The 23,910-nt window shown below is 34.8% G+C and overlaps 1 protein-coding gene across 1 annotated transcript in view; it reads left to right on the top strand.

Moving 5' to 3' along the window:
* Window positions 1-23,910, top strand: part of LOC118491564 (protein FAR1-RELATED SEQUENCE 2-like) — a 34,978-nt gene that overhangs the window by 6,047 nt on the left and 5,021 nt on the right. Inside the window, exon 2 of the mRNA XM_035989433.1 lies at window positions 4,995-5,230. Coding sequence (XP_035845326.1) covers window positions 4,995-5,230 — 236 coding nt within the window. The remainder of the gene's footprint in view (window positions 1-4,994; window positions 5,231-23,910) is intronic.

A 23,910-nucleotide genomic window follows, 5' to 3' on the forward strand; every position in this document is an offset into this window, starting at 1 on the left:
TGGTAAAACTTCAGAGAGTTATACTCAACAACAATATGTCTCAAAACAAGTTTAAAACAGATCTTAACGTTGACCAAACGAGTCAGAATCAAAAGTCAAACTACTTAACTTTTGACATAGAATGAGGTTCTAAACTGAATTGGACGAGTTAGGCATACTAATATTAGTTTATATAAGTTGTAAAAGTTTTATATGTGTCAAAATAATTTAGTTATAAGTTATAGAAACCATTTATACCATTTAAAAAGTTTAGTCGAAAATTCGACTTTTACGTAGCATGCTCGACTTATCAATTCAACTAGTAAACGTAATAATCCGAGGGGATGATCATAGAGGGATCATACCCTCATTATCATGATCACGTAGGAAAGTTCGGATTGAACTTTACCTTGACCAAATTGGCCAGAAGCTAAAGTCAAACAAAAAGTCAACTGTTTGACTTTAAGCTCAAAAATAACTATTAAAAATGAAATGGAACAAGTGGAAACACTTACTTGGAAGTGTTAGAGCATAATGCACTATGGAGGGAGTCCTCTTGTCCAGAGGAGAGCTCCAAGAAGAGTTTTAGAGTAGAAGTGAATGGTGTGAGGAAGAATGGTGAAGCATGGTTACTATTTATAGCCAAAGGAGAGTTGTGATGGAGTGCCAAGTGTCCCCAAAGGTCCTTAGTAGGTGCCAAGTGTTCTACTACGTGTAAAAAGAGAAGGAGAGGTGGCAATAATTTCCACAAGGTGGCAAAACAGCTGAAAAAACTGCCAGTTGTTTGCTGTCTGCAGGTCCCTTATGGACCATAAGCCTCATGCCCTCACAGTCCGTAAGGACCTAATTTACTTGCCCATTACTCTAGCTTACGGACCATATGCCTAAGCATCTTACGGTTCATAAGACCTCTTGGCTCACAATATTTTAAATGCCTTACAGTCCTTAAGGACTTCAAAATTACAAAATTTGCACAAATGACCCCTTGGGTTTAACAAGTTATTGATAACTGCTATATTAGTCCCTGTCCTTCCACGGAGTGGGGATTAGTTTGATATCTAGGACACGTTTTAGTTAACGCACAATAATAGTCATTCTCCTCCCCAGAGTTGGGATCAGTCGGAGATTTAGGACACGTTTCAGTGAACGTACAGTGTAGGTCCTTCCTCCTTCCACACAGTCGGGATTAGCTGGAGGTTTCTCCCTCCACGTAATCGGGATTAGTTGGAGAATTGGACATGTGTCGTCACATAGTTGGACGAAATTTTCGGGGTGTTACACAAGTCCGGGTCATGACTCAAATAAAAACCCATGGCAAACCAAAACTCATGAAGAACCAACTGGGTTGAGAATGTCGACTGGTGAAAGAAGGCAAAACCCTAAGTATGCAGCTAATGTGGAAATAATTGATGACGATGAAGTAGATACCAAAACCTTTGAAGAAGCTACTAAAAAGGTTAAATGGATTTGAGCCATGAAGTCTAAAATAGAACCCCTACATAGAAATGAGACTTGGGAACTGTTCTAAAACCAACAAGTGTGAAGGTTGTTTCTAATAAATCGGTGTTTAACTTAAGAGAAATTCTGAGATTGCTTTAAAACAAGACTTGTAGCTCGTGGTTTCTCTCAGCAAGTCAGAATAGACTATGATGAAACCTTTAGTCCAGTGTTTAAGTTAAACATTGTATGAGTTATTCTTGCCAATGCGGTTTGTAAGTCTTAGAATCTTTGGCAAACTAACGCTAGTATCACTCTTTTGTATGGAGACTTGGATAATGTAATTTACATGGAGTAGTCAAGGGGATTTGAAAGCACATATATTCCAGAGTACGTGTGTCGAATGAAGAGAGCTCTATATGGGTCTAAGTAGTACCCTAGGGCGCATTCAAGAAGATAAGTGAGTTCTTAAAGCATAATGGGTTTAATATCGCATCAACTAATTCTAGTTTAATTTTGAAGCCGATGCGAACTAAAGTTGTGATTGTACCTGTGTATGTGGACGGTTTAATAATAACCGAAGTTTGTGAATAAGCTATCAGATAGTTGAAAGAGAACCTATGCACTCAGTTTAGTAAGAAAGATCTCCGAAGATTAAGAAATTCTTGGCTTGGAAGTTGATCTTAGGGATAATGAGCTGTTTTTCATTAGAAAGGATATTGTTATGACTTGGTAGTTAACTTTGGTATGCTAGATTGCAAATCATTGAATACTCCTTTAGATACAGTTATGAAGTTATGTATGGATAAAGGAAGGGAGTTAGAAGAGGCCATCATGTACCAAAAAACTGGTACGTAGTCTAATCAGTCTTACTCTGACAAGGCCAGGTCTAGCCATTTTTGTAGGCGTCTTGAGCTGGTAAATGAAAACATCATTAAAACCATAAATGGAAGTTGCGAGACGAGTTCTAAGGTACATGAAAACAACTTTGAAATATTGTGTTAACTTCAAGAAAACACTCAAAGCTGGAACTTGTCGGGTATAACGATGCTGAATATGTTGGATATTTGGATACGAAGAGGTCCACGGCCGGGTATGTTTCTAAATTGGAGGGTAGTGCTATCATTTGGTGTAGCAAACGACAACCTATGATATCATTTTCTGCTACTAAAGCAGAGTATCGAGCAACTGCTTTAGTTACCAAAGATTTAATGTAGCTATTATTATTGATGAAAGACCTGAATTAATAGTTAGAAAGCGATGAGGTAACTCTGTTTCTTAATAACATGTCATCAATCAAGTTGGTGGAGAACCCAAACCTTACATGCAAGAACAAAACACACTGAGGTTCATTACCATTTTGTGCGAGAGAAAGTGTTGCAGAAAGAAGTAAATCTAGAGTATGTCAATACCCAAGATTAAACAGCTAATATGTTTTCTACAAGTTTGCGAGGACCAAAGCTTGTTGATTTCTGCAAAGGAATTTGCATGAAAGTTGATGTTGAGAGGGAGTGATAGAAGCTAAAACAACAAATGGCGATACAGTTGATCTTAAAGGGGTGGTTTGGATGAGATCTAAATTCTAAGGATAAATAGTTATACTTATGGAGTTTTATTCAAATTGGAAGTTTTGAAGGATTATGTATCCAAGTTTAAATGCTTAGTGTCTCCAAGTAGGTTAGCTATAATAAGGGTCTTAAGGTTTTTTATTGTTCTCCAAGTAGGTTAGCTATAATAAGGTCTTAGGTTAATTATTTTTTGTTCATTGTAATTCTCCTTTGATTTATAAAAGGAGTTGAACAAGTTGTTCAAGGTGTTTGTGTTTTCGTGTGACGCCAGCTTGAGTTTGATTCAACAGTTAAAATACTTTCATTTGAAGTAAACTCATATTCCATCAATTGGTAACACGATTTCCCTCTTCACATAGACTTTATCACTATCTATAGAATATAATTACAACTAGCGATCATGGCATGCAATATATTTTTATATATGTAAACTTATATAGTTAAACGCAGAGTTAAGATCCTATACAAACCTTATCTTATCTAAAAACAATAAGAACGTGCCTTGAGCGTTGATTAATTGAATTAAGGTCTAAGATTAATTACACATCATTATTAACTATTACTATATTATTTAATAAGATTCAATGGTGTTTTAGTCATTTTCTCATTTTCCATTAGTTACTCCCATAATTTTAGGAATTTTCCACCTTGTTTTTTAAATTAAAATAACTTTTACATACTTTATATTTTATTAAAAAAACTATAAAATTAAGCATTTTTTATCTTTAATATGAATATAATATTGCTATATACATATACATATACATAGAAACGAGATCAGGAGAAATCGGCTGAAAGTGTGAAAGTGGCGAAAACGGAACCTAGCCCAACACATGGCAGGGGGCACTAAATGATATGCAGGGGTACGATTGTCATTGTGCATGTTTCCCTCCATACTTCGCGTTATAAATCGGTTTCCAATAAAACTCCAAAAAATTCCTATTAGTAGTTACCTCCTTTCCAAGCTTTCCAGATCTATGGTGTCTAACATGTATTCTGTTCGAGAAAGTAATATTTGATGACGTTTTCATATTTGTTGCAACAAATCATGCAACACATATACAACAGATATTGCGTTTTGTTCTTTATGCTTGTTTCATTGTCGTTTTTTTTCAAATTAATATTTCACAATGCGTTGTATGTTTCAATGGCGTTCTTCATGTATCTAATTTTTGGCGTTTTCATTGGTTGTTTAACATTTAGTAAGAACTGCTAATTGGAGTTTTCATTATTAATGTTAATTGTCGTTTGAGATCTAATATATACTTATGGTTTATGATCATTGGTGTTTTACACCTGATTAGTTTTGAATATTATTGAGTAATATTTGTAAACATCAGTTCTTACTATTGTTAATTTGTAAACATCAGTTTTATTAACTATGGCGTTTTCATTATCATGTTATATTTGTTAATTTTTCATATTGTTAATTATTCAACTCATGTCATTTTGATTATCACATTTCATTAATATTGTTAATTCATCATATTTGTTAATTAATCAACTAATGGTGTTTTTATTATGGCATTTTCAATTATATGTTTATTATGTCTTGTTTATTATTCAAGTAATGGCGTTTTCATCGATAATGCTATAAGGAGACAATTTCTATTTTTATGGTGTTTGTCTGAAATTGTTTGTCACTGTGTTTTCTCAGACAAAGGTGTTTCCTCGAATGAAAGGTTTTGCCCCAAAACCGGTTTACCATTTATTATTCCTGACGTTAGTGAAGGGATAAATCCCAAAATGGACATGATATTCACAAGCCTCGATGATTGTTATTCAATGTATGTTACGTATGCCAAGGCTTGTGGTTTTTCTGTCAAGAAAAGGACTGGAAAGATTAACGCCAAAGGTGAAAGACATATTAAATATTACATGTGTACGAGAGCTAGGGTATATAAAGACAAGAAGGTTGATACGTTGGACCCCAATCAAAAGGAACAAATTATGCGATCCAACTTTTCAAAAAGGACTGATTGTGGTGCACTATTATGTGTAATTTTTTAGGCTGGATCATGGAAGGTTTATAAGTTTGTTGAGGAGCACAACCATGATCTTGTTGAATGTCCTGATAAGCATTTTCTTCCAACTGAACGACACCTCACTCAGCTCCAAAAGCATGTTATACACAACATGTCTAAGTTGAATTTGGGTCCGGTTAAGGCGTTTAATGTTATGAAGACTTGTTTTGGCGGTTTTGAAGATGTGGGTGCCAGTAAAGTTGAATTTAAGAACTACAAGAGGCAAATTAACTTGTTTATAGGGGAATACGACGCTGAGATGGTTGTGAGACATTTGGATGAAAAAATAGTCCCAGCCTAATTGTCACGACCCCCGACCCCATCCTGGCCGGAATCGGTGCCGTGAGCAGTCCAGTGGTACCGGTGATTATTTTGAAAAACATTGCAGCGGAAATTACATCAGGACCGTGAGTTAGGAAAAATATCAGAGTTTAGAAACACCGGATTTTATTTAAATAGATGGAATAAATTCCATGTTTTACAAAGGTAGCTTTTAATAAAAACAATATTTCTTAATTTGATTTAATTAATAAAATAAGCCACTCCTTGAAGTCCTTTCAGTGCCGGATCCAATCCTTACGCCAATCTACTGTAATTACCTGAAACGTGTTTTAAAAAGGTTTTGTCAGCGGGAAATACTGAGTGAATCATTCATTTTGCTGAAAACGACACATTTGTTATAATCTACAGTATTAAGGGGAATTACAATGTTTCTGATATCAAACCAACTACCCACAGTATTTGTCACTCGACCATCCATTGGCTAGCCCATTTGTCCAATGGTGTCTGTGACTGTGGTCAGATCACCCCTTGGCCACCCGTTTGTCCAAGTGTGACGGGAAATAAGTAATGTATACAAAACCCCACATACCGGCTGTAATTTGGTGATTACATAGACTTAATCCCTGTAATTATAACTTTGGAAAATAACTTGGAGTTTTGTAAAACAGTTGACTCACAAACTGTGAGAAAAGAGTTTATAAAAGAGGAATGACTCACTTTATAAGCATGCAAGATTGAGTTAACAAGCTTCTTGATTCTACTTCTTCCGATAATTAAGCATGCACTTTATTATTCTGTATCTTCTGATGATTTAATAGTTTGTTTGATTGTGAGTGTGTAGTGGGAAGTATTTTTGGTAGTTAAATATATAGTTTAACAGAATGGAATACGTATTTGTGTAAAACCCAAATCAAACCTTAACGGTAGTCACGAGATTCGAACCTTAACGAATTTCACAAAGTATAGTCTTATTCAGACAGTACTTTGGTATCCATTTAATGAACTCACATGTCACGGCCCCCGACCCAGTTTTACCCGCTTCAGGAGCCGCTAGACAGAAATCCTGCGGTACTTTATTTATTGTGAGTTTAGCAGCGGAAAATTTATTCACAGGATCGGCTAAGTTAAAACTTTTCCCGATTTATTTTTATTTCACAATTCGGGAGAAATGAGTAAGCGTTATTGACAATATTTTGAAATTGCCAATCGTTGGTCCACCATTCTTCCATTTCTACAGGTTGGTTATGGATTATTGGTTCAGTGATGGTTGGTGCAAAATTCATAGGGATTGGGTTTTCGATAGGATAGGTAAAAATACCCGGACTAGCAGGTTGCATAGTCTCACATTTTTCCAGTAAAATATCTATCTGATCCTGAAAGGTAATTTTCTTATTTTGATTAGAGCTCTCTCCGAATTCTACCTGAGTTGGTCTAGAACCTTGCCCTATTTCTATTTCTATTTCTTGAGAATACTGATCAAACTGTTCCTCCATTTGCCTAGATTCGTCATTGGCTTCAGTTTCCTGTTCTTGCGGATTAGGGTTTTCCTGGATTATAATCGCCTTTCCTTTTTCTAGAGGTTTACTAGCTCTAGGAGGTTTTGTAACTGACTTTTTCTTACGTATACGGCTTCCCCACACATAATTTTTCTTTGGCCTTCTTTTTGGTTTGGTTACTGGTGGAGTAGGAGATTTTATAGGTTGGTCCACATCAGCAATATATCCCGTAAATTCATGAGAAACTTCTATATTCACTGGGTACAGATTGAGGTTCTGAAAAGCTTCAGATATCTCGTTCATGCTGTGTAGCATATATGCAAAATGCACAAAATATCAAGTTAAAACTTTGGAACAAAGTTTAACAAATAAACATGGAAGTTTTATTTCACACTATTTGTACAAAATATAGGGGAACATACTCAGATTTATTTTACTAAATTTTATTTATTTACTTATTGGGAAGTGCTGCTTGCTAATTTTAGGGCATCTAGAGATTTGCATGTTCTGCCACAGTGGCTAGCATATATAAATTTGCCCATTTTTCATCGAGTTTATCTTCCCAAGATGATTTATCGATTAAATCCTTGGTTTCCTTTTTAATTTTCTTTTCTATGATTTGCTCCTTACTTTCCTTAATAATCATATTCCTTTTTCTAGGAGAAAGCGGATTTTCATAATTCGCTTTTTGCACAAATATTCCTTCTTTAGGAATTGTAGGGAGCTTTGAAAATTTAGTTTTGGACGAACTTCCTTCTTCATAAATTGATCTATCTAATTTAAGATAGATATCTTGCAACTTTTGTTTACCCATACTGTAACTAACAAATAATTAGTTAAAAGCACATAAACACGTAATCATAATAATAGTAATCAGGAAAAATTAAGTATCGTTTAAATACTTAATTAGCTTAACTTAGTGGCTCTGATACCACCTTATTTCTGTCACGGCCCCCGACCCGGTTTTACCCGCTTCAGGAGCCGCTAGACAGAAATCCTGCGGTACTTTATTTATTGTGAGTTCAGCAGCGGAAAATTTATTCACAGGATCGGCTAAGTTAAAACTTTTCCCGATTTATTTTTATTTCACAATTCGGGATAAAACCCCGATAATTTACAATAACAAGATTTTATTAATAAAACATAATTCTTTATTTTATATTGAGCCACTATCTTAAGCTTGAAATGCTTCCCCTGCATTTTTCCTGAATTACAGCAGATCACCTGAAACATGTTTGAAAAAGATGTTGTCAGCGGGGAAATACTGAGTGAATTATTCTAGTTACTGAAAATGACACATTTATTATAATTTACAGTGGTAAGATCTTTTACAATGTTTCTGATATCAACCAATCTACCCACAGTACTTTACCACTCGACCCATTGGCCCATACGTCCAATGGTGTCTGTGATTATGGTCATATCACCCAATGGCTGCCCCAATGGTGACGACTATCAAGTAATGTATACAATACCCCACATACCGGCTGTAATTTGGTGATTACATAAACTTAATCACTGTAAGTTATAATTCTGAAAATAAGTTTGAGTATTGTAAACAGTTAACAGCTCACAAACTGTGAGAAAAGAGTTTATAAAAGAAGAATAACTCACATTGCAGATTAATTACGGATAGAATAAGATTTTAGCCCTGTTAACCTAATTTTAACAATAATGCACACAAAACAGGGTTAGTGATCAATACAGCAGTTACGATAACTTACGAGATCAAATTCTCACAATGAATGACAAAGTGCAATACTTCAACTCGTTTATCAAAATGACAAACGACAAAGTATAATCCTTCAACTCATTTATCGAATTATTGACAAACGACAAAGTATAATGCTTCAACTCATTTATCGAATTATCGACAAACGACAAAGCATAACCCAAAGTGGGCGGCACTTAGACATTCTTTGGATATATTGATCTCGGAGAATGAATCGTAATAGCGATTGAGTTATTACCCTGATTGCGGCAGCGATTCGAGATCTGTGTGTGTTTGTGTAGTATATAGCTGATAACTCAGCGTGTATTTTGACGTTTTACGTCGTTTCAACTTTCAAATTCAAGTCCCAGACACCCCTATTTATATACGAAATTTGACCCCCGTCGCGTAGCGCGAGGGGTACCCCCATGGGCGTCGCGCTACGCGAGGGGTCACCCTACTTCATAGGGTAGCCCTTCGTGCATGTAGGCTGGATGAGTCGACAGTTTCTTAAAATTCGATTTTGACAGATAGTTATTAAGATAATCGTTGGCTAGGGTTTATCCCCCCCTGAGTTTTAGGGGCCCTGATCCTGATTCTGATTGTTCTGGAAATTTTAGGGTTAGTGCAGAATTACTTGGGTTTCTTAATTAGGGTTTCCTTAATAGCTAATTACCATCCTAATTATGGATTTTAGTGACAGTTGTTACATTCTCCCCACCTTAAGAAAAATCTCGTCCTCGAGATTTATTGGAATAAATGAGGATATTTGCGCTTCATTTCCGATTCCAGCTCCCAAGTGTATTCTGGTCCTCTTTTTGAATTCCATTTGACTTTGACCAACACCAGTCGTTTGTGTTTGAGAAACTTGACTTTTCTATCTTCGATCTGTAGTGGTTTCTCTATAAACTTTAATTTTTCGTTTACCTCTACATCTTGAAGAGGTACTACCAGGGATTCGTCTGATAAACATTTCTTGAGATTGGATACATGAAATACATCATGTACTCCAGCTAGTTCTTCTGGTAGTTGTAAGCGATAAGCAACTGGTCCGATTCGTTGAATCACTGGAAATGGTCCAACATATCGGGGACTCAGTTTCCCTTTCTTACCGAATCTTACAACACCTTTCCAAGGAGATACTTTGTCTCCTATTTGGAATTCAAGTGGTTTGCGACGATTGTCGGCATAGCTCTTCTGGCGATCTCTGGCTGTTTTCAATCTTTCCTTGATTCGGGTTATCTTGTCTGTGGTTTCTTACACGATTTCTGGACCTGATAATTGACTTTCTCCTATTTCTGCCCAATATACGGGTGTTCTGCACTTGCGTCCATATAGTGCCTCGAATGGAGCGGCTTCTATACTTGAATGATAACTATTATTATAGGAGTATTCAATTAATGGTAAATGGTTATCCCAATTACCTCCAAAGTCAATTACACATGCTCGGAGCATGTCTTCCAGAGTTTGGATTGTCCTTTCACTTTGTCCGTCGGTCTGTGGATGATATGCAGTACTCAGGTTGTGTCGGGTTCCCATTGATTCTTGGAAACTTGTCCAAAATCGGGAAGTGAAACGACTATCTCTATCTGATACAATGGAGAGCGGGACTCCATGTAAGGATACTATTTCATCCACATACAGCTTGGCTAATCTTTCCATGCTAAAGGTTTCTTTTATTGGTAGAAAATGAGCTGATTTGGTTAATCGATCCACGATTACCCAAATCGCATCATTACCTTTTCTGGTTCTGGGTAACTTAGTAACAAAGTCCATTGTTATAAGTTCCCATTTCCATACAGGCATTTCTAACTGTTGTAGTAAACCTGAGGGTTTCTGGTGTTCGGCTTTAACTTGTGAACAGGTTAAACACTTAGATACGTATTCAGCTATATCCTTTTTCATTCCTATCCACCAGAAATTCTTTCTTAAATCTTGGTACATTTTGTTGTTTCCTGGGTGTACAGTATACCTAGATTTATGAGCTTCTTCTAAAATTTTTGATCTTAAATTTCCTTGTTTAGGTACCCAAATTCTGCTTTTGTGAAATTTCCAAATTCCATCATTTCCTTGTTCCAATTCTTTTAGGTAACCTTTCATTCCTTCGGCCTCGTCCTTGATTGCCGTTTTCTGAATTTCCTTCACTTGTTCCCTTAAATCTACTTGTAGATTTATTCTAAGAGCACGGACTCGCTTTTGCTTTTCATGGAACTTACGACTTAAGGCATCTGCTACTACGTTGGCCTTTCCTTCGTGATATTGAATATCACAGTCATAATCACTCAGAACTTCCATCCATCTTCTTTGTCTCATGTTTAACTCTTTTTTGCCCGAATATATACCTTAAACTCTTATGATCCGTATAAACAGTAAACTTACTTCCATACAGATAATGTCTCCAAATCTTAAGGGCAAAAACTATGGCTCCTAGTTCTAAATCATGAGTCGTATAGTTTTCTTCGTGCTTTTTCAATTGTCTGGAGGCATACGCAATTACCTTCTTGCGTTGCATCAACACGCATCCATATCCTAATTTTGAAGCATCACAATATATTTCAAAATCTTCTGTTCCTTCTGGTAAGGCTAAGATTGGCGCATTGGTTAATTTCTGCTTTAAGATTCTAAAAGCTTCTTCTTGTTTTGGTCCCCATTCAAACTTAGTGGCTTTACAGGTCAGCTTAGTTAATGGTACGGCTATCTTGGAAAAATCCTTAATAAACCGTCTATAATAACCGGCTAAACCTATAAAACTTCTAATTTCCATTGCAGTTTGTGGAACCTTCCAGTTGGTAATTGCTTCGATCTTAGCAGGATCTACGTGAATACCTTCATGATTCACCATATGGCCTAAGAATTGCACTTCTTGTAACCAAAATTCACACTTTGAGAATTTAGCGTACAATTTTTCTTTTCTTAACAAAGTTAAGAGTGCATGCAAGTGCTGACAATGCTCGACTTGACTTTTGGAATAAATGAGTATATCGTCAATAAATACGATCACAAATTTATCCAAATATGGTTTACAGATTCGGTTCATCATGTCCATGAATGCAGCTGGGGCATTGGTTAATCCGAAGGGCATGACTGTAAACTCATAATGACCATACCTAGTTCTGAAAGCAGTTTTAGGTATGTCTTCCTCTTGTACCTTCAATTGATGATATCCGGATCTTAAGTCTATCTTAGAGAAATACCTAGCTCCTTGTAATTGATCGAAAAGATCGTCAATCCTAGGTAATGGGTACCGATTCTTAATTGTGACCTTATTCAACTCTCTATAGTCAATACACATTCTCATTGATCCATCTTTCTTTTTCACAAACAACACTGGTGCACCCCAAGGGGATGAACTAGGTTGTATAAATCCTTTGCTTAGTAATTCATCTAATTGCTTCTTTAATTCTAGCATTTCGGTAGGAGCTAATCGATAAGGTGCCTTGGCTATCGGTGTAGTTCCTAGAATTAGATGAATCCTAAATTCTACCTCTCTATCTGGTGGCAATCCAGGTAAATCTTCTGGAAATACATCTGGGTATTCTGAGACTACAGGAATTTCCTTGAGTTCTTTGCCTTTAGTACAAATGATTACGGAAATCATATATACTATTCCTTGGTTTCGTTCATAATTAGCAACTTTCATTACTGATATGAACTTTAATGGCTTCCGAGGTTTATCTCCTGAAATCTTAACTACCTCTCCAGTAGGTGCTTGAATTTCTATAGAATTTCTATCACATATGATTTGAGCATGGTTGGCTATTAACCAATCCATTCCTAACACAACATCAAACTCAGCTAATTTCATAGGTAATAGGTTTGCAACAAACTTATGACCTGAAAGTTCTATTTCTACTTTTTGCAAAACCTGATTGATTTTAACTGAATTCCCATCTGCAGTTTCGACTGTAAAAATCTGCCTAACGGTAGTTAATGGTAACTTAAGAGCTTGACAGAAGGAAGTATTTATAAAACTTTGGTTTGCACCAGAGTCAAATAATACTTTTGCATAGACGTTGTGAACTAAAAACGTACCGGCTATTACATCCGGAATGAGCTCGGCTTCTTGAGTAGTTAGCTGGAAAGCTCTGGCATTTTTCTTAACAGTTCCTTCAACGGGTTTGCCTTTGTTATCCGTGATTTTGTTCAGTTTAGGACATTCAGTTTTGTAATGTCCTATTTCCCCACAGTGAAAACAGGTTACAGTTTTCTTCTTACAGTTTTCTTCACTATGGCCCACAGATTTGCAGAAGTTACAAATTGCATTGCATTTTCCAAAATGCTTCCTTCTGCAATTTCTGCAAAATGGCGGGATTGAAGATTGTCTCGCTCCTTTCTTCTTGAAATTGCTACTATTACCCATTCTAAATCCTTGGGTAATCTTCTGAGCCAATTCTTTCTTCCTATCTTCATCTCTTGTGCGTATCAGTTCGTCGGTTAGGGTATTAGCTAATTCTACTGCATCGTCAATAGTGCGAGGTCTCGCAGCTTTAACGATATTACGAATTTCGCTAATTAATCCCCAAATATATCGAGAAATGAGTACCGGTTCTGGCGAAGCCAAGTTAGGTACCACTCTCGCATATTCGAAGAATGTCGAAGTATAACCACGACAATCTACCCCGGTCATTCGATGATTTAGGAACTTATTTGCCATTTGTTCCTTCTCATACTCAGGACAGAATTTTCTTTCAACAAGATTCTTAAATTCTTCCCAAGTCATAGCATAAGCCACTCGTCTTCCTTTTGCTTGCAGCACTGTGTTCCACCATTCTAGTGCTCCTTCCTTAAACAGATTTGAGGCATACATGACTTGGTCTTCTTCAGCACATTTACTTATTGCAATTACTGCTTCGGTTTTCTCTAACCATCGCAGTGTTGCAGTTGCTCCTTCGTTGCCTGCAAATTCAGCGGGTTTACAAGCAAGAAATTCTTTAAAAGTGCAACCAGGCGTTGCAGCTTTTCGCTTCTTAGGGCGCGGCGTGTGCTGAGATTCATTGTCATGATTTATATGATCATTGCCCCCGTTTATACTGTTACTGAAATTATCTTCGATGGTATGTTTACTAGGAACAATATGTTGTGGATCGTTTGGATTTTTCATAGCAGCAACGAACATTGGAATTGCATTGGCTATTCCTTGGGCAACCATATTTTCAATATCTTGTTTGGTCATATATTGATCTTCTGGGTGTTGCTCTGATTGATTAACTTCATTTACTGGTTCGTTATTATTATTTGCCATCTGATGAAAATTTATTATAAGTAATTAGCAATTAGCAATTTATATTAATAATTCAAACAATTAAAGCACATAAAGCCAAAATTATCGATTTCTCGATTCTATTTCATATCAGTATAGTATGCATTAATACACACCGATATTTTACAAGGTTTTATTTGTTATGTTACAACTGGTTTCGCTATTTACTTTTACTATTATACAAAGATAGTTTCACCATCCTCCTACTTATCGTCCTAAAAACGAAGTTCCCTCTCGTCATACTTCCAGGCAATCTGTCCCCCTATCTCCCTAATTCTATTCCCTGCATCCATCAACTCCTCACCGAAATGGCGAAGTTCAGCCAGGTTTTCATTGCTCATTGGTGGATTAGGTAGGGGTTCTGGGTCGAACTGTGGAAGAAATGAGTAAGCGTTATTGACAATATTTTGAAATTGCCAATCGTTGGTCCACCATTCTTCCATTTCTACAGGTTGGTTATGGATTATTGGTTCAGTGATGGTTGGTGCAAAATTCATAGGGATTGGGTTTTCGATAGGATAGGTAAAAATACCCGGACTAGCAGGTTGCATAGTCTCACATTTTTCCAGTAAAATATCTATCTGATCCTGAAAGGTAATTTTCTTATTTTGATTAGAGCTCTCTCCGAATTCTACCTGAGTTGGTCTAGAACCTTGCCCTATTTCTATTTCTATTTCTTGAGAATACTGATCAAACTGTTCCTCCATTTGCCTAGATTCGTCATTGGCTTCAGTTTCCTGTTCTTGCGGATTAGGGTTTTCCTGGATTATAATCGCCTTTCCTTTTTCTAGAGGTTTACTAGCTCTAGGAGGTTTTGTAACTGACTTTTTCTTACGTATACGGCTTCCCCACACATAATTTTTCTTTGGCCTTCTTTTTGGTTTGGTTACTGGTGGAGTAGGAGATTTTATAGGTTGGTCCACATCAGCAATATATCCCGTAAATTCATGAGAAACTTCTATATTCACTGGGTACAGATTGAGGTTCTGAAAAGCTTCAGATATCTCGTTCATGCTGTGTAGCATATATGCAAAATGCACAAAATATCAAGTTAAAACTTTGGAACAAAGTTTAACAAATAAACATGGAAGTTTTATTTCACACTATTTGTACAAAATACAGGGGAACATACTCAGATTTATTTTACTAAATTTTATTTATTTACTTATTGGGAAGTGCTGCTTGCTAATTTTAGGGCATCTAGAGATTTGCATGTTCTGCCACAGTGGCTAGCATATATAAATTTGCCCATTTTTCATCGAGTTTATCTTCCCAAGATGATTTATCGATTAAATCCTGGGTTTCCTTTTTAATTTTCTTTTCTCTGATTTGCTCCTTACTTTTCTTAATAATCATATTCCTTTTTCTAGGAGAAAGCGGATTTTCATAATTCGCTTTTTGCACAAATATTCCTTCTTCAGGAATTGTAGGGAGCTTTGAAAATTTAGTTTTGGACGAACTTCCTTCTTCATAAATTGATCTATCTAATTTAAGATAGATATCTTGCAACTTTTGTTTACCCATACTGTAACTAACAAATAATTAGTTAATAGCACATAAACACGTAATCATAATAATAGTAATCAGGAAAAATTAAGTATCGTTTAAATACTTAATTAGCTTAACTTAGTGGCTCTGATACCACCTTATTTCTGTCACGGCCCCCGACCCGGTTTTACCCGCTTCAGGAGCCGCTAGACAGAAATCCTGCGGTACTTTATTTATTGTGAGTTCAGCAGCGGAAAATTTATTCACAGGATCGGCTAAGTTAAAACTTTTCCCGATTTATTTTTATTTCACAATTCGGGATAAAACCCCGATAATTTACAATAACAAGATTTTATTAATAAAACATAATTCTTTATTTTATATTGAGCCACTATCTTAAGCTTGAAATACTTCCCCTGCATTTTTCCTGAATTACAGCAGATCACCTGAAACATGTTTGAAAAAGATGTTGTCAGCGGGGAAATACTGAGTGAATTATTCTAGTTACTGAAAATGACACATTTATTATAATTTACAGTGGTAAGATCTTTTACAATGTTTCTGATATCAACCAATCTACCCACAGTACTTTACCACTCGACCCATTGGCCCATACGTCCAATGGTGTCTGTGATTATGGTCATATCACCCAATGGCTGCCCCAATGGTGACGATTATCAAGTAATGTATACAATACCCCACATACCGGCTGTAATTTGGTGATTACATAAACTTAATCACTGTAAGTTATAATTCTGAAAATAAGTTTGAGTATTGTAAACAGTTAACAGCTCACAAACTGTGAGAAAAGAGTTTATAAAAGAAGAATAACTCACATTGCAGATTTATTACGGATAGAATAAGATTTTAGCCCTGTTAACCTAATTTTAACAATAATGCACACAAAACAGGGTTAGTGATCAATACAGCAGTTACGATAACTTACGAGATCAAATTCTCACAATGAATGACAAAGTGCAATACTTCAACTCGTTTATCAAAATGACAAACGACAAAGTATAATACTTCAACTCATTTATCGAATTATCGACAAACGACAAAGTATAATGCTTCAACTCATTTATCGAATTATCGACAAACGACAAAGCATAACCCAAAGTGGGCGGCACTTAGACATTCTTTAGATATATTGATCTCGGAGAATGAATCGTAATAGCGATTGAGTTATTACCCTGATTGCGGCAGCGATTCGAGATCTGTGTGTCTTTGTGTAGTATATAGCTGATAACTCAGCGTGTATTTTGACGTTTTACGTCGTTTCAACTTTCAAATTCAAGTCCCAGACACCCCTATTTATATACGAAATTTGACCCCCGTCGCGTAGCGCGAGGGGTACCCCCATGGGCGTCGCGCTACGCGAGGGGTCACCCTACTTCATAGGGTAGCCCTTCGTGCATGTAGGCTGGATGAGTCGACAGTTTCTTAAAATTCGATTTTGACAGATAGTTATTAAGATAATCGTTGGCTAGGGTTTACCCCCCCCGAGTTTTAGGGGCCCTGATCCTGATTTTGATTGTTCTGGAAATTTTAGGGTTAGTGCAGAATTACTTGGGTTTCTTAATTAGGGTTTCCTTAATAGTTAATTACCATCCTAATTATGGATTTTAGTGACAGTTGTTACATCACAAAGTATAGTACTTTAGATTCCGTTTACCGAAATTCACAAAGTACAGCACTTTGGCATTCGTTAGTTGGTTCCTGAATCGATCGGACAGAACATCGCTTCGGTGATTATTGGTTGAAACACCAACGTATAGAGAGAAGAATAGAAGAAATGAGCAAAGGAAAATGAATCCTAAGCTTTCTATTTATAGGTAAGAGGATAAGCTTTACCTTATACAGAATTTCCCTAGATAAGTTTTCCCTAGATAACACTTTCCTTTAGATAATATCTACCCCATATAAATCTATTTTTCATGTTTATCTATTTAGGTGATAAATAAATCTTACTTAGCTTAATTAATCTTGCTTAGCTTAATTAATCTTGATTAACTGGTTAATTAATCTTACTTAACAGATTAATTAATTTACTCAGCTAACTTAACTGCTAAGTTTATTTAACTATTATGTTTATTTAGCTATTAAGTATTCTAGCAATTCCTTGCTTACGAGTTCTAATTTCTAGATACAATGGAACTCGTATTAGTGTATTAACTCAATTCAACTTTTAACGATAATCACGAGGTAAAACCCTCACAACGAATGACAAAGTGCAATCACTTAAACATCCATCGGATTCACAACGAATGACAGAGTATTCTCCGAGTTCGGGTGGTACTCAAACATCCTGTCGGAATCACGACTAATGACAAAGGATAGTACTTAAACATCCTGTCGGATAGTTTCAATCGATATGATAAAGTATCGTACCAGTGATTAGAGTTACTACCCTAATAACGAGCAGAGTTTAGGGATTCAGAGGGTAAAATCCCGAGCTATTATTTACAAAAATAAGAGCTGACGAAAAGAAAAGAATTGAACAGCGATCGAGTTAATACCCGGCATCGTAGCAGCACCCCGCTATACTAATTAGTGATTCGTGTGTGTTTGTGGATTGTTTCTGCTATAACTCAGTCTACGAAAGGAGAATTTATGTCATTTAAAGGCTAGAATTCAAGTCCCAATGTCGGCTATTTATACACGAAATTTGACATGCTTACGGACCGTAAGCCTAATCCCTTACGGTCCGTAAGGGACACCTAAGGGTCATAGGGTTGCCACGCGTGGGACTAGGCTTGCTGAGTCGACGTCTCCTTAATTTTAAATTTTGACAACGAGTTATAAGGATAATCGTCAACTAGGGTTTACCCCCCTGAGTTTTAGGGGCCCTGATCCTGATTTCGATTGTTCTGAAATTTTTAGAGTTTGTGCAGAATTACTTGGGTGTCTTAATTAGGGTTTCCTTAATAGATAATTACCATCCTAATTATTGATTTTAGTGAGAGTTGTTACATCCTCCCCACCTTAATAAAAATCTCGTCCTCGAGATTTGGACTATGATATTTTCTTTATGTTTCTTCTTAAGAGAAATAATGTATTGTGGAATGGAATCAAAAGATATTTTGAGGGGTATGAAAATTTAAAAATAAAAATGATTTATAGAAACAATTGGATTCAATGAACTTACTTTGATCAACTGTGGGAGATTCCGAATTGATAATTATCTATTTGTGAATGGAAATATGGAAAATGATTTGTTAATGTTTATCCGAAAATCAATATCGTTTACCTAAATGGTACTGGACAATAGAATTTAGTGTATCGTAATCTGAGTACATAATTGTACCAAGAATATGACAAATCAAACGAATGACGTATGAATAGGGTTTAGTACAGGCTACAAATCTATTTGGATGCTACAAAGTGTTTGTAATGATTGAAAGAATTCAATAATTATGATGACCGAATAAATTCACCGTTTTTGAATTTGAGAGTTTCAAGGAAGCGAATCTGGATATTTCAAAAGATGAGACATTCCGATGAAATGATATAGTTTCCAAGGTGATCATGTTTAAGCCAAAAGATGTATGATGTATAGATTTTTAGAATGAGTGTGAAGAACTTTTTGGAATTAGTAAAATTCTTTGTCAGAAGAAAACTTACTTTGATTGGTACCTAAGGAAGACTTAAGATTGACCGGTTCAAAATGAAATGAAAACATGAAAATGTTTTGTCAAATATTGAATTATGTTGAGAAAATCAATGTGCTGAGATGGGTGATTTGTAAGAATACACGAAAAGACAATAGTGTATTTTTGTCTTAATACATAATTGTATTCAGATGATTTTAATCAAAATGTTTGATTAAAAATAGGTGATATTTTGATTTATTAAATACTTTTTCTTTTATGTTATCATAAAGTAGAATAATAAATAAATATAGATAGGTTTAAAATATCAAATCCGTGGTAAATTTTGACAAAATAATGATATATGTTTTATAAATAGGTTTATCCAATATCGTAGAACTCATGATTATTATTTTTAAAATCAAGTATGTTTAACTATAAGATTAGGGTATTTTAAATCATAAAAGTAGAATAATAAATGTTTATTTTAATATCAAGCATACTTAAATATTGGCTTGCATAAATGACTTTTGATATTTTAATATGTATATATTATAAAAGAATATTTCTATAAGTATTTAATAGTTGTGAAATATTTAATCAAGATGAACATTTATTTATAATATGTCTTGTTCATGAATATTTAGACAATTATTTAGATAATTTTATTTGTCCCTTTGATTGTTTTATGAAAATATGTCTTCTCTTTACAGTACAAAATATATATATATATTTCTATAATATAAAAATATATTTTTTTATATATAATTGAAATTTACTAAATAAGTATGATGACTTAATTTATATACATTAAATAGTTATTATCATGGTTGGATATTGGTTAGTGCTGCCTTGTTTAAGCATAGGTGGCCAGTCCATGCCTAACTAAGGCTAGGCTATTCAATACATGCTCCTGATAATAACTCTAGTATCTAAAAATAATACTAACACTATTACTATTTAATATCTTATTACTACTAATAAAACTAATATTAATTGCCAATAATAAATGCATAAACTTAAATGAGAATATACTTCAAACAAAATTTTATACGTAAAAATATAAATTCTTTTACCTTAATGGTTTTATCAAAAAAAATTTTAATACAGGAATACTATATTGTAAGTTTCTATATATAATCAATTAAGTTTATATAATGTTTTTCGATCAATGATGATAAGGTAAGAAATATCACGAAAGGCTCGATTGAGGTTGTAAGGACTACGGAATTAGGACATGAAATGGTGGATCATTATCTTAGCACACAATTGTGTTAAGATTGCTTTTATAAAATAAATTAACAAAACAGATTCAATATAAATAAATAAATAATTAGATCCTAGATTAGCGCAATCTTCAAATTTGTGAAAATGCCATCACAAAGTGATCGTGATCAAAGAAATGATTTTGATGAATTTCGAGGACTAAACAAGCATGTTATGGTTCAAGAGAATTGAAGTGCTGGTTGGGACTATTTTGAATATGATGGTTTCAATCCATCATATGGGACTTCGAATTGAATACGTATTGCGAGCAAGTTAACTGGGTTTGGATAAAACGAGTTTTAATAAGGAAGTACGGACATGATTATAACAGAAACCATGTATACCCTTCAAAAGAAAATCGAGTTTTTCAAAAAATTCATTGATTCGATATTAAAGAGTTATCGCTTTGTAAAACGCGGTTTACAATGCAAAGATCAAGTATAGCAAAATGAGATTTGAACTTTTGATAAAACAATAAATTGGAATGAAGCCTTCCTATGGTTTTCGTAACTCAAATGAACCACATGTACAACAAACAGTGCATGTGTACGGTATAGATTTACCAAGAAATGAAATAGATTAATATTTGCTACTATGAAAGAAATCTTTATGGTATGATGACCATTAAAAGAAGTAGAAACACGAAAGTCAACTTATTTATAGGCAGAAGTCAGAATTGTACCGAAAGAAATATAAGAACTTTATCTGGAATTTCGTGTGATAACCTTTGTTAAGTGACATTACCAAAGAATGTCGAATGAAATGAAATGAAATAGGTGATTTGCAAAGGTAGATGACTTCTTTTGTAGTGCCAATGATTTGACTGTATACCGATGGTTGTGAAATATTATTCCAACGTACCTCAGCGATATTTTGATCGTTTGTAAGATCAGATGGCAAAGTGCCGCTTTTTGATTAGGAGTTCTTTTACTGACGGAATTAGTATTGGTATCATTGTGCCTAATTTATATTTTTCAAAGGTCTTGCCTTGGAAGTTGTGTGTGATAAACTTCGACGTCTGTGGACGTATAATTTAAGTTTCATGTGTTTTCTTGTGCATTAGCACAACTTTATATGCTTCTTATTTGCGTTCATAATTTATGGCGTTAATAATTTATGATAACGCATTGGTAATTCTTATATATTTTTGATGGTGTCCCAACTTAATGGGTTTCCAGTATTATTTTGTTGCACGAGTTACGAGGTAGATGATCAAACGAAAGAATGTTTGACATGGAAATTAAAGATATATGCAAGAGATTTCTGATAAAGAAATCTAGAATTATTATTGACACATATGCTTGTGTTTTATTCTTAATTATCAATCGTTACGTTTTTTTTTTTGGAATTTCTTATATATATATATATCTATATAATCATATCTTTCACATGCTGTAATATACATACCTTTCATAGGGTTAAATGTATATAATATATTCATATTTCCAAAAAAAACCAGTCAGATATTTGGTCATGATACTATTTAGGGAAATCTTGTTACTGGTTTGACATACCATTTATCCCGTCTTATTCGCTTCGCGCCGGAGCGGTAATTTCAGTATATCCGGACAAGCTGGAGAGTCTGCTACTCTATACCCAGTTTTGTCGGAGAAAATTTCCTATTTCCCATAAACAGTATCTTTTCAAAAAGTGCCTCTTTTTATTAGGGCTTTTATCCAGAATCAAGGAAATTTATATTTCCATAATATATCTTTATTCTTGACCAAGTAATACCAATAAACAAGAATAAATAGCAATTAAATGCTATTGCCTGCTAGTCGTTATTCTTATTGAATACCAATTATACTTATTTATACTTATATAAGTAATTTTATCTTGAAGCTTATATTAAGACAAAATTCTTAAGTTCGAGTCTAAATATCATTCAGAGTGTTATCAGATAATATTAAGTTTCTAACTTTCCGCTTAGGTATTATTATTATAACACCTACTTGCTCTAAACAAGTGGCTTAGTTTATACTAAGGCATCTTTTCTTATGTTCAAGTCTAAATGCTATCAGATGTGCTACCAGTTAATAGCAATCTCCTAACTCTTTTATTTAAGCTTAAGTATTGTTATCACAACACTTATAGGCTTAAAGCAGTGGCTTAGCTCTGATACCACCTTTACTGTCACGACCCCCGACCCCATCCTGGCCGGAATCGGTGCCGTGAGCAGTCCAGTGGTACTGGTGATTATTTTGAAAAACATTGCAGCGGAAATTACATCAGGACCGTGAGTTAGGAAAAATATCAGAGTTTAGAAACACCGGATTTTATTTAAATAGATGGAATAAATTCCATGTTTTACAAAGGTAGCTTTTAATAAAAACAATATTTCTTAATTTGATTTAATTAATAAAATAAGCCACTCCTTGAAGTCCTTTCAGTGCCGGATCCAATCCTTACGCCAATCTACTGTAATTACCTGAAACGTGTTTTAAAAAGGTTTTGTCAGCGGGAAATACTGAGTGAATCATTCATTTTGCTGAAAACGACACATTTGTTATAATCTACAGTATTAAGGGGAATTACAATGTTTCTGATATCAAACCAACTACCCACAGTATTTGTCACTCGACCATCCATTGGCTAGCCCATTTGTCCAATGGTGTCTGTGACTGTGGTCAGATCACCCCTTGGCCACCCGTTTGTCCAAGTGTGACGGGAAATAAGTAATGTATACAAAACCCCACATACCAGCTGTAATTTGGTGATCACATAGACTTAATCCCTGTAATTATAACTTTGGAAAATAACTTGGAGTTTTGTAAAACAGTTGACTCACAAACTGTGAGAAAAGAGTTTATAAAAGAGGAATGACTCACTTTATAAGCATGCAAGATTGAGTTAACAAGCTTCTTGATTCTACTTCTTCCGATAATTAAGCATGCACTTTATTATTCTGGATCTTCTGATGATTTAATAGTTTGTTTGATTGTGAGTGTGTAGTGGGAAGTATTTTTGGTAGTTAAATATATAGTTTAACAGAATGGAATACGTATTTGTGTAAAACCCAAATCAAACCTTAACGGTAGTCACGAGATTCGAACCTTAACGAATTTCACAAAGTATAGTCTTATTCAGACAGTACTTTGGTATCCATTTAATGAACTCACAAAGTATAGTACTTTGGATTCCGTTTACCGAAATTCACAAAGTACAGCACTTTGGCATTCGTTAGTTGGTTCCTGAATCGATCGGACAGAACATCGCTTCGGTGATTATTGGTTGAAACACCAACGTATAGAGAGAAGAATAGAAGAAATGAGCAAAGGAAAATGAATCCTAAGCTTTCTATTTATAGGTAAGAGGATAAGCTTTACCTTATATAGAATTTCCCTAGATAAGTTTTCCCTAGATAACACTTTCCTTTAGATAATATCTACCCCATATAAATCTATTTTTCATGTTTATCTATTTAGGTGATAAATAAATCTTACTTAGCTTAATTAATCTTGCTTAGCTTAATTAATCTTGATTAACTGGTTAATTAATCTTACTTAACAGATTAATTAATTTACTCAGCTAACTTAACTGCTAAGTTTATTTAACTATTATGTTTATTTAGCTATTAAGTATTCTAGCAATTCCTTGCTTACGAGTTCTAATTTCTAGATACAATGGAACTCGTATTAGTGTATTAACTCAATTCAACTTTTAACGATAATCACGAGATAAAACCCTCACAACGAATGACAAAGTGCAATCACTTAAACATCCATCGGATTCACAACGAATGACAGAGTATTCTCCGAGTTCGGGTGGTACTCAAACATCCTGTTGGAATCACGACTAATGACAAAGGA

The sequence above is a fragment of the Helianthus annuus genome, chromosome 4 (assembly GCF_002127325.2).
Source record: "Helianthus annuus cultivar XRQ/B chromosome 4, HanXRQr2.0-SUNRISE, whole genome shotgun sequence".
NCBI lineage: Eukaryota > Viridiplantae > Streptophyta > Magnoliopsida > Asterales > Asteraceae > Helianthus > Helianthus annuus.